This window comes from Drosophila willistoni (assembly GCF_018902025.1).
Source record: "Drosophila willistoni isolate 14030-0811.24 chromosome 2L unlocalized genomic scaffold, UCI_dwil_1.1 Seg168, whole genome shotgun sequence".
Lineage (NCBI taxonomy): Eukaryota > Metazoa > Arthropoda > Insecta > Diptera > Drosophilidae > Drosophila > Drosophila willistoni.
This window is the reverse complement of record NW_025814047.1, coordinates 785,633-797,655: the sequence shown is the minus strand read 5'-3', so window position 1 is coordinate 797,655 and position 12,023 is coordinate 785,633. Positions and strand designations below refer to the sequence as shown.

At 36.8% G+C, this 12,023-nt stretch overlaps 1 protein-coding gene across 1 annotated transcript in view; it reads right to left on the bottom strand.

Moving 5' to 3' along the window:
- Positions 1–11,701, bottom strand: part of LOC6643363 (homeobox protein invected) — a 40,901-nt gene extending 29,200 nt beyond the window's left edge. Inside the window, exon 1 of the mRNA XM_023176294.2 lies at positions 10,250–11,701. Coding sequence (XP_023032062.1) covers positions 10,250–11,567 — 1,318 coding nt within the window. The 5' untranslated portion in view covers positions 11,568–11,701. The remainder of the gene's footprint in view (positions 1–10,249) is intronic.
- Positions 11,702–12,023: the final 322 nt, after the last annotated feature.

Sequence of the window (12,023 nt, the reverse complement as noted above, 5' to 3'; positions counted from 1 at the left end):
TTTTCTTCTTCTTCTGCATGCTGCGATTGGCACGCATACACATACAGCTTACGTAGCATTGCGTCTGTGTGTGTATGCGTGTGCTTAGCTGCTCTGTGGATTGCAAGCAATGACGTAGTAGAGCCGATTTATTTTGACTGTAACTTGTGTTATATTCGTCCGATCTGATTGAAATTTTGGGATCTGATGTTTTATATCCAAAACTATCATATTAGTAAATTTCATAAAGATACTCCAATCTCTTCATCTATGTTTCTTCTATAACTATATGATATAGTGGTCCGATCCTGAGAATTTTCATATATCTGAGCTATAAGTAGCTCAAATTTCAAGTTTCATCTCGATAGCTCTTAAGATGGCGGCGTTAAGTTGATTTGCACAGACAGACATGACTATATCGACTCAGCTTCTCATGCTGATCAAGAATATATATACTTTATGGGGTCGGAAAAGTCTCCTTCTGTGCGTTACAAACATCTGACCAATTTTATAATACTCTCTGCAAGGGTATAAAAATAGACGTTCAATTATTATGCCATTCTTTGAATGATTCTTTATGATTCTTTGAATTCGACTGATTCTTTTAAAATTTTGTTTCAAATTCACAAATTGAAAAAATGATTTAAAAAAATAAATTTTTAAGATTTATAAAACTAAACAATTGATTAGTTGTGGTTTCAGAACACGGATCTACCAAAATTTGTAAAAAAGAACTCCCTTTATTGGATTATTGTAAGAAATCTTGTGACTGATGCTGACATAACTCAGGGATTGTATCATGAATAAATATATATATATATGTATATATAGTATATATCTGAATAAATGTACATACATTTGTGTATTGTAGTTGGATTGTGTCATAAATAAACGATTAAGCAAACTATGGCCACAAAGAAGCATTATGACGACTGCTGCTGGGGGCCGTCAAGCTTAATTAGATTTCAATAAATTCTCTTGGCTCTTTCTGTTTGTTGTTGCTGCATATTTGGCCTGTCTGCAGTCGTTGGTAATGAGGCTTATTTGGTTTATTTGTTTATTTGGGCTTAATGCATACACATTTATATGGAATGATTGACTGCGAATGACTGAAATGACTGACTGACTGCCTGCCTGACTGACTGGCAGTCCCCTCGTGCTAAAGAGATCGATTGTTGAGCATTCCATATACCTGAGAAGCGGCCTCACCCTTTGCCCACTCCCACACATTGTCTCTGCTGATTATGATTATATACATATTGAATTTGATTTCATTTCGAATCTCGGGTTTTTTTTTTTTTCGTTTTCTGTTTTTTTTGCTCTGATGAATGAAGTCATTTGGTTGTAGAAAATATTTTGACAGCTGTAAATAAGCCGGCAAGTCGTAAAACATTTCGCTTGGCTTGGCTGTGGCTCTTGCCTCGTTTTCAAATTAACAAATGAAGTTATAAAATTGATTTTTATATCGTACATTCATATGAGTCGCAGCCATGCCCAGGTTATACAATAAACCAAATGCGGAAACTTGTCTTGCTGTTGCTTTTTGGCCAACCTGGGTGGTCTGTTTGTTGGTCTTTATGGTGGGTCTCCCTCTCTGGCCGCAGCAGCTTGTTGAGTTTTTTGATGCTTGAACTTGAGGTTTCTGTTACTTTTGCGCGTTCAATATTACAAAATTTCATTTACATTTTTTGTTGGAATTTTTCTTCTTTTTTTGTTTTTATATTATGACACCAGCAAACGCATGGGCCTAGCCCTAGTTGATTGAGTGTAAAATTGGTCTAGATGATGACAATTGGCTGGCATTTCAATAAATCTCCATCATATTTTCTTTCTATGGCCTTGGCAACCTCTAAGTGGCAAAGTCACCCATACTTAGACCTAAAATAATTAAGATTAGTCCCTGAAAAGCTACTGGTAGCTGGAATCTTCCGCCAAAATAGAACAAGTGCTTTAACTAAATGAATCTTATTTATTTTTGATCAACTTTTGGTTCATAGTTATAGTTAATAACAAAGACTTCCTTAAACTCCAGCCATCTATGTAGTTCTCTTCTATTTAACATTTGAGTATATGCCATTTAGTTTATCTATCGCTCCGTTTGGGCCATAACAATTAACAGTGTTTTACTAATGCAATTTCAGGCCATATTATGGTGCAGCAGCATCGGCCAGTGGAGTTACAGTTGTTGTTATTGCTACTTACTAATACTACTGCTATTCAGTTGAGCTGAGTTTAGACCAAGTCCAGTTGCCAGTTCGCATTAACCAAATGCGGTCAAACAGTCGCAGTCACAGTTTAAACGACATTTTTCGCTGATGGCTGATACCAAGTTTTGGTCTCGTTTTGGTCGCGCCTGAACGCAAAAAAAAAAAAAAAATAAGAGAAAAAAAAAAAGCAAACTGAAACTCTGACAGTTTTATTACCAGACCCAGGCAGGCGCATGGCCTGGCTCTGATGCTGATGCTGATGCAGAAGCTGAAGCCTTAAAAGGCGCTACTACTAGTTATTGTTGTTGTTGCTGTTGCTGTTGTTCCTGCCTGCCTCTGTTTTTGTTGTTGTTGTTGTTGGCTATTTGGCCGTGCGATAAGTTAACAGTTGAAATTAATTTTTGTCACTTCATAAATCGCAAAGTCAGATTGCCAACCCAAACCCAAACACAGGCGTCGAGTTATGCGTGTTTTTGACCCAAAACTGGAGGCACACATCGAGTAAGTGAGAAGTGGGAACATGAAGAAAAGTTGGCTTTCTGCCTTTTTTTCAACATGTGGAAAATTTCCTTAAAGTGTTGCAAATATGCTTGTTGTTCTTGGCCAGGAAATGCGCACACTTTCCTTTTAATAATACCACCACGAACATCAACAACAACAACAACAACGACTACAGAAGCAACAACGATGACTTCCAAGTTACAGTCTAGCCGGGTTAGTCAATGGCTCAATTTGCCAGCCATTTGAAGGAGCATAAAACTCCACTCTTGACTCCACCACACACACACACACTCTCAACTGTCTATATACATCGACGTCGTCATATCGTGATTATCATATGACGTGACAGCTTCGAATAAGTATTTATGAATGCATTTGGGTCATAGACATGAGCCTCTTGTTGCGGCTTTTTGTTGCCTTCGAAATGCAAATTACACGCAATTCTAACATGTAACTAAAGTCAGCTTTAAATAAGGACTTTATGAATTTGATTTGATTTTATATACATACAAACAAATTCAAGATTCAATAGAGTTACAAACAGTTGCAGAAACAACAAAGTAGTTAACTACTTTGGGAAAGAAAATTCAGGAAAAAATCGAAATATTTTAATTGATTTCTGTTTACTTTAATTTTGCTCAGCTTTGACAGCTTGTCAGATACTTTTATTAAAGGAACTAATCAGACAACCTAATCTATGTAAATGTGTTTGTATATTATAGATTATTCAAAGGGTCTATTTAATTCTATTAAATTCTATTTTTGAAAACTTTACTTTGTACAATATTCAAAGTTTTTCTTATATTGTCGCCAATCAAATCGCCTGGCAAGCTGCCATAATTTTCAAAAATCATGCATTGAAATTGGTTTAAAAACATTGTCTTCATACAGTGCTCAAGTTCTTTCTTTTTTTTAAATTTTATTTGTAAGAGAAACTCCTTTGTAATCACATTTGTTGGAGGAGAACTCCTGAATTTAAACTCATTAATTTAATTATTCTAAAATATTAACCATTGGGTTAATTAGCTAAACTATCGATATATATCGCAAGCTCAAAGAGAGTTCAATCTAGCATCACTTTTGGCTCTCTTCTTGCGTTTCCCTTTACATTTTACTTTGAATTACTCTCTCTGTTCTCTCTCTAATCTGTTTCGGGAAGATTGTGGAACTACATAGGCAAGGGAAGTTTTGAATCATCGATTTCAAACGAGGAAGCCGTTTATTATATGGCCGAGAAATTGGCCAACAACTTTCTTAGCTGAAATATATCCCTTTAATATTTTATTTCATTATTGAATATAAAAGCTATTGAATCGATTCCTTAAATGAAATGGTGTAAGCGTATTTATATATTCATATTTGGATTTGGTAACTATATTAAGCAACTATTGACCATGTCGGACTCACTACAATTCTACTTTAAAAACTTTAAAGTAAAGTTACTTGCAAAACAAAAAGACAATGAGAATATAAAGAGTTAGAAGAAGTCAAGGCAGGAAGGTATCAAAGGGGCTTTCGTTTTTAGATCTTATGGTATACAATTGTATTAAATAAATAAACAAAAACTGCACAAACTCATATCTGTTATTACATTTGGCAACAGAGGCTTAACATATGCATTTGGTTTTGTAAGTAATAAGTAAATTTGTCAACTAGAATATATAGAAAAATATGGCCTTTTAAAAAGCTTTCTTAATATCTCTTGTAAACAATTTCATAATGGTTATTCGATTCATTAACTTAAAGGACTTAGGACTAATACAAAATTGCGTCTACATTGGACTAATCCAATACAAGAAAACAGACTTAGAATTGGCAATCTTAAGATAGGGACAAATATGTAGGCAAAAGGCAAATAAAAATTCTTCCCACGGGCCTACAATATCCCACCGATCAATGTATATAGCTTTCTGAGTTGAGTCTAATTGGAACCCTCTCCTCAACCGTCTTATCTATGGCTAATAATTTTGCAATCACTCGAAGAAGTTTTTGCAAAAGGGAATGCAGAAACATCAGTTTATATTTTATGGCCTTTAGTTGCCTTTAGTTTAAAATTTCCGTCCTGTGACTCATCATCTATCTTTCTCTCGCCATGGTCATATTCAATTATAGTACAATATCAACTCTCTCTCTCTCTCTCTCTCTCTCTCTCTCTCTCTCTCGATCTGTCTTTGGCCATGGTCAAAATCTAAATTTAAATTCTTGCACACACTTCACCTAAATATGCAAAATGCTACAAATTGACTTTACAAGTGGAGCAAAATTAAGTGTTTAGTGTGTCGAGTAGGCGCCAATTATTGGTTGGCTATTAGACTTGATCACGTATGGCAATTGCTGGCGGATAGCAGAGAGAAATAGAGATTCGGGATGCGGGAGATGAGAATGGAATGGAGGCGTAATTTTTATTAGTTTCGCAGAAGTCGGGCGTCGCTTTTATGCCCACACTAAATCATAATTAACAACCTCACTCACATACATTATTATCATCATAATAATTTGCTTCCCGTTGAACTAGCAACACTCCCCAAATCGCATATATCATTTGGTGAGAATTAATTATAGACTTTGTATTAGAAAAATGTGAGAAATTGCCAAATCATAAAAATTGTTTGAAAAGCATTTGAAAAATGTTCGTACACTTCCCGCTTGTCTCTTCTGGCTGTACGCTTCTTTTGGTTTCTAGTTCTCTTTTTTTAAGCGAAAAAATTTTCCATTTAGAGAACTGGCAGAAGCGAAGCGAAAAACTTTCAAGCAATTTTCCAACCGCCTGATGGGGTGCTGAGGAGTGATGGTGATGAGGGGTCGGCGGGGGTAATTGCAGGCAGGCCAATGGGTAATTGAAATTCGTTTGTTTATGTTGTCATTGTTGTTGTTGTTGTTGCTGTTGGTACTGCAGCAAATTGAAAATTACTTAATGGTTCAGTGGCGATCTCGCTGTCTTGTCTCGCCGTCACTAAAGCTACCGGTTAAAAAGTGACCAAAACTGAACAAATGCGAAAATTACACCAAGTGATGGCTCCTTAGATATATCTTGAGCTCATTCCCCCCCGTTTTTTTTGCTTTGCTACCAAGATACATAGTGAGAGTTATCATCTAAGTGAGTTCAATGAGATTTTGTTCTTCATCTTATCAATTAGTGTATACAACATTTGGGTTGGTCCAACTTTTCTTTAGACGAAACCATTATTTATATGAATTTTGCTAGGAGACGGCAATATTTTGTATTATTAGAATTGGAAATATGGACATATATGTACCTACATATGTATGTATATAGAGTCACATATAAAAGGGTTACATATAAAAAGATCCTTATGCTTAATATCAGTCAAGTTTAAAATTTTACATTTTTTAATGTGAACATTTTCATATTTTTCAAAATAAATTGATTTTTTATTTTATTATAAGTAGTTGACTCATATACTTTTCTTACAGTTTAAGATATACTTTTCTAAACGGACAGGCTAAGACCACCAAGGTCATTAAAATATTCAATGATGATTTATTTATTAAGTAATTTAATCAAAATATCAAAATGCAAAACATCTAACAAACTGACTAAGTGGAAAAATTCAGTTCTCGTCCGTTTTAGAGTTCAATAACAATTGTATTAATATAAAGTATACGCAGCGTTGCCAACTGAAGGCAGCATACTAATTAATAATGCTGACTATATAAGCTCTTTCATTTAGCAATATTTTTGTATCCATTAGTGCTAAACACACAAATTGTCAGCTGTAGGTTAATCTGAGATCACAAAAACTGAAGCATTTTGTTTGTATAGCTACAAATTTCGAATAAGAAACAAGTTTTATCATCAGCAGACTTTGATAAAAGTTAAGAAATATGACCTATCCGTAAATATACGTCTTAAAGACTAAAACTAGTGGGGAACTACAACTAAAAGACTATAAACTTATTTTTTTTAATATTTATCCCAAATGTTCTTGCCAATTCCCTTACGCGAACTAATAATAGAACTCGTCTTAAAAGAAATGACAGACCAACCCAATAACAAGTGATTGGGGCCGCCTGCAATATCCCCAGGACTTATCTTAAATCAAACTTGTTGTTAGGCTCTAATTTTAGAGTAGATTCAACAAATATATTAAACGTTAAAAAAAAATCCTAATCTGACTAAGGAGCTCGAGTCAAAGGTAGTTTAAATTTAACGAAATCTTAATTTTTCAAAATAACTTTTAAAACTTTTTACACTTATTATTCAATTTGTATTGCTCTTAAAATATTCGAAATCTGAAAATCATGTAATTATTATTATTATTTTCTAAGTATTTTTCAGTTATTTCACAAATTTGTTTTGCTCCCCCTTCTAAAGCCATATATTAAAGCCATTAAGCTATGATTTACTTTTGGTCATAATTTAGAAAATCGTATATCGACCATTTTGTTATCAATTGGTCACATTTGTACAATTACTTAATTACACATTCATGGACACACACATACACATGCACACAAGTTGCATTAATTTGTCAAATTAACACCTTTTAATAAAAATATTTAATAACATTTCTTGTTTTGGCTGGCCATGGCAATTTTTCAAAAGCTTTAAAATTTATGAGTTTTATTTGTTGTTTTGGTTTTTGGCTTTTAGTTTGCGGCATTTAAGCGTTGATTTTGTCATCGTTGAGCCAAATCTCACGCTAAATCATTGTTTTGTGCAGCTGCAACAGTTTTGCTTTTTTATTTTGGAGCCCAAACTGCCACTCCGACTCCGACTCCAACTTCATGACGATGCCTATATGCTGGCTGCCGCCATCGCCTACAACATTCATTCAAATTATGGAACCAACAAATGCGATCGAGATCTCGTTTTAGTCACGCTAAATTTATTTAAAACCCAAAAAAAAAACAAACTCTTAAAAAAAACAAAATAAGAAACACACCTCAAAACTCACAGGAAAAGCAAGAGGCAATGGAGAAAGACAGAGAGAGAGAGAGAGAAATATGGTTGAGGAGAAGAAAAATCGGTCCAAGTTAATTAGCGAGCTGCGACAAACCCATTTAAGCCCAAAAGCCTAGATTTATGCACTTCTCCCGTTTAGTTGGAATTCATTTTCTTACATAAAGAACAGCATAAACACACCACTTCACCCGCACCACCCCGCACCACCCATCGAAGTTTTGACTAATCAAAAAACTCAACTCGCTTAATCAAATGATTTGTTGTGCTCCAAATAAATGTAAATTAAAGTGAGAAAATTAAAAAGCTATTTAAAGCTGTTTAAAGAAATAATCGAACAATAAAGAACGAAATGCATATTGGAATTTGTTTCAAAATAATCAAAGAGATTTACGACTGTTTAATTAAATCACAGATCTGCAAATAACATTTGAAAAAATCTTTCATAGAGCAAGTCCAAATAATGGCTAGATTCGTTTCTTACCTAAAAATGAACTATAACTGTCAAAAACCTACAGTGTTTGATCTGTCCAGTTGCAGATGGTACAAAACTCAATAGCATAAGGAGAGGAATAGAGAAATCTTTCTTCGAATTCAAGAAAGAAGTCATTTTTATATTTCGTTTTCGTGAGTTAGAAGCTCTCCATGAGCCATGTAACAGAATAAGCTTTTAGAAGATGTTAATGTAGTGGTAGAAATTCCAATAATCTTAAACAAATAATATAAGAAATTTTAATATAGGTATACAAATCGAAAATCGGACAAATATAGGTACGAACAGGCCCGACGAGATGGGGGTGGTAAAGGTGGGATTCCCACCGGGCCCGAAGTTTTTAGCGTTTAGTTGATTTGATTTTTTCTTTGAAGATTAATAAAGAAGATTTTGAATGTAATGAATAAATAATCTAAACGTTAATTAATTCTTTTTAATGCAATCCTCGGTAGATGAGTTGTGTATGTGGCCTAGTCATTTAGTCAACTGAACAACGAGGATCCGGGTTTGAATCCAAGGCTAGTGTATGGATGTAGTTTTCTTCTAAGCCGAGTCCTTAGTTGCCAGTTCTTGTAAAATATAGTTAGGTTGATAGTTTATAACTATGTATAGCCTATACTTTAATAATAATAATTCTTTTTAAGTTTTTCAAACAATTTTCATTTCTAGTCACAATTTTCATTTCAGTTTTGAGACTATTGAAGTAATTGAATTGAATTGAATTTCTATACAAGCATAAAAACAAGCTCCAAACTCGCAATAACTGTCACATATGCTAGATTCACAGTCGGGTTATATAGAGAATCTTTTAAAAAAAGTTTCCTTAATTTCAAAAAATTTCATAATTATCTAGTCTTAAAATATTCTCTTCTAGGGCAACAAATCCTGGAGGATTCTCTCATTCTTCCACGCCACGGGGTTTGATCATATTTAAAGAATATTACATTCTAAACCAACATTGTTCATTTAACATATTCTAATATCCTTTAAATTCATAGAACTGCAGAAAATCTAAAGCCACAGTATTTTAATCGAAATAAGAGCTGACTTATGTACATATCTAGACATTTTGTAGAAAATTTCTATAATTAAGTCGACTGTTCTATATCTGTCACTACAATATGCGTGAAATTTTGACAAATTTTATGGAAGAAGACCCTGCTTATTACTCATTTTTTTTTGTTGCTAAATGTTTCCACAAATTTCATTAGCTAACTTTAATGTAATGCTTTCGCCAATAATATTCCAAAAAATTATTTATGCTATATTTAAATTGATGTCGAGTCAAGTGATTTCTACATATTTCTATTCAATAAATTTCATATAACACCCAATAACATAATTAACTATGATTTAGTAAGAGGTTTCCGTTACGGAAATTCCCCAAAAAAACCACCCCAAAAGAAGGGTCTCTCTCTCTCTCTCTCTGACTCACAGTGCGTTTGTCTCTTTCGTTACCACATAAGATTTAGTTGGCCACATAAAATGATTAAGCCAAATGATAATGAATTCCCTGCGGTGGCATAAACTAAATTCATGAGTGCCATGATTGTTGAACGTTTGAAAAGGGAGAAGCGGCCGAGGGGCAAAGGGTCGGTCGGTGGGGCAGGGGGTTGATTTCGTCGTCACATAATGAGCTTAAGTTATGTTACATAAGCCATAAGGACATAAAAACCACTCAAGCACACACTTGATGGAAGTCGGAAGTTTCGAATATGGGGTGGAGGGTGAGTCGACAATGACGACGACAACGAGTATGTATGGGTATGAGTGTGAGTACTAGTAGCACTCGTATTCGTATTCAAACTCGTTGCTTGTCCCTTCTTCTTGTTGTTGTTTTTGGTCTTTTTTCGGTGGTGGTTTTGTGTCCAACTAATGAGCTGCAGATTGACGTTGTTGTCGTCGTGGGTTGCGGTGGTGCTGGTTGGTTGGTTGGTTGGTTGCTGCTGCTGCTTCTGTTTGCTTAACCGCTTTATGAGGTACTCAACAGTGGTTTTTATATATATTTTTTTTTTCTAGTGTGAACTGAAGTACGTACACTGTTTGCATTTGGAAAGCGACGAATGACTGAGTGAGTAGTGAGTAGGGACACTGAGTGATGATGTTTTTTTTTTTTTTTTGTTGAGATTGACTGACGCCTCTTACCTGAGCTGGGGCGATCACTGTAACGTGTGCAATAGACCCATGCTGGCCACACTATGGGTGTACCCGATGAATCTTCGCCAGTTTTATTTGTTCCTCCTCCGCCTCCTGTCGTAGTGGTGCTGCCTCCAGGCGGTGCAGGCGATGTGGCTAAAGGTGATTTGGCCAAATCAACTGCATTTGATGTGGCTGTTGTACTGCTGCTGGTTGCCGTGCTATTTGAATCATTGCTATTACTGCATATATTGGCCAATGTGCTGGAGAAGCTTAGGCTTGGGGTTACAGCATTTGTTTGGGCTAGGTTCAGGGGTTTTGTCGATTTCTTGGGCGGCTTTAGTGGACTACAACTACTAGTGTTTGTGGATGAGGGAATGCGGGCCAATCCTCCAGAATTGCCACCAGCTCCAGCAGCAGCAAATTGTTGCTGGAGACGGGAACCAAAGTCCGCTTTTAAAATGTTATCTATACTAAATTTCAACGCTCTTTCATGGAGATTTTCATTGTTGTTATTATTGTTGTTATTATTATGAAGAGGATCTCTTTGCTGTGGATGATGATTGCTATTGGGATGAAGGTGTTGCTGATGCGGATGCTGCTGCTGCTGGTGTTGTTGATGATGCGGCATCATCAGTTGTTGAGTGGGAGCCATACCCAAAGCTGTGGCTGTTAACTGGGCCAATGCATCCTGGCCCGTTGGAACAACCAGAGCCGCCGCTGCTGCAGCCATTTGCAGTTGGCTAGACATTTTGCCCACTGCCGTTAAAGCATTGACCCGTGCCGCAGCCATCAATTGCATCTGCTGCTTCATAAGCTCCTCGGCATATAGCTGGGATTTGCGCAGGAATTCCTCTTGGAAACTATTGGCGGGTGCTGGCATGGAAAGCGATGAAGATTCCTCCACATTGGTGAAGGCCGACGGCCGATAGAGTTGAGACATCAGCAGACGTTGCCGGGCCTCGGCCTGGGCCTGGACCGCAGCGGCAGCCGCCTGCGATTGCTCTTGGCCCACACTTAGGACACTGGTCTCACTGCAACAGCTGGCCGGATCTTCCAAATCCAAGTCGGCCTCCTCTTCATCCTCCTCGGCATCTTCGATATTGAGGTGCTCATCACAGTTATCTTCCTCTTCGTCGGCATCGGCTTCCTCCACCTGGGGACTGCTGATGTGCTGGGCCAACGGCAAGGGCAGGCAATCGGGATGCATTTCGCGCTGAGGGTGCTGCTCGGCCGCCTCCTCCTCGTCCTCCTCCTTTGCCAATTGGGGTTCACTCTTTAGATGAATGCTTGATGGTCGACAACAACTTCTGGCCAAAGTGGACATGCCTCCAATTTGAGTGCAGTTTTTAAGTTTTTAGCTCATGGCAGAAAAGCCGGCGGCATATTTCTTCTTTAAATTAGTCTGACCATCGACTGCTGCGGCTGTGGTTGCTGCTGCTAAAATTTACACACACACACGCACACATACACTTTTCTCACACAGATACACTCTCACGTATACGACGACGCGTCGGTCAATTAAACATAAAAAATCTATTAAACGTAATCGGTCAAAAAACAAACGTCCCGACGCAATAAACGTGATCTCGCCCGTTACATGGAACTCGACCAACTGAATCTCTCTGAATGGCCTAAGCGGAGACGGCTAAATGAGCAACTGGGCAACAACAAAAAACCGGTTGTTCTCACTCGGTCTCACTCGCTCTCTCTCTCTCTTGCTCTCTGTGCGCAGCTTCAACTCTCTCGCGCTCTCTCCCTCCCTCTGGCTCACTCTCTTTCT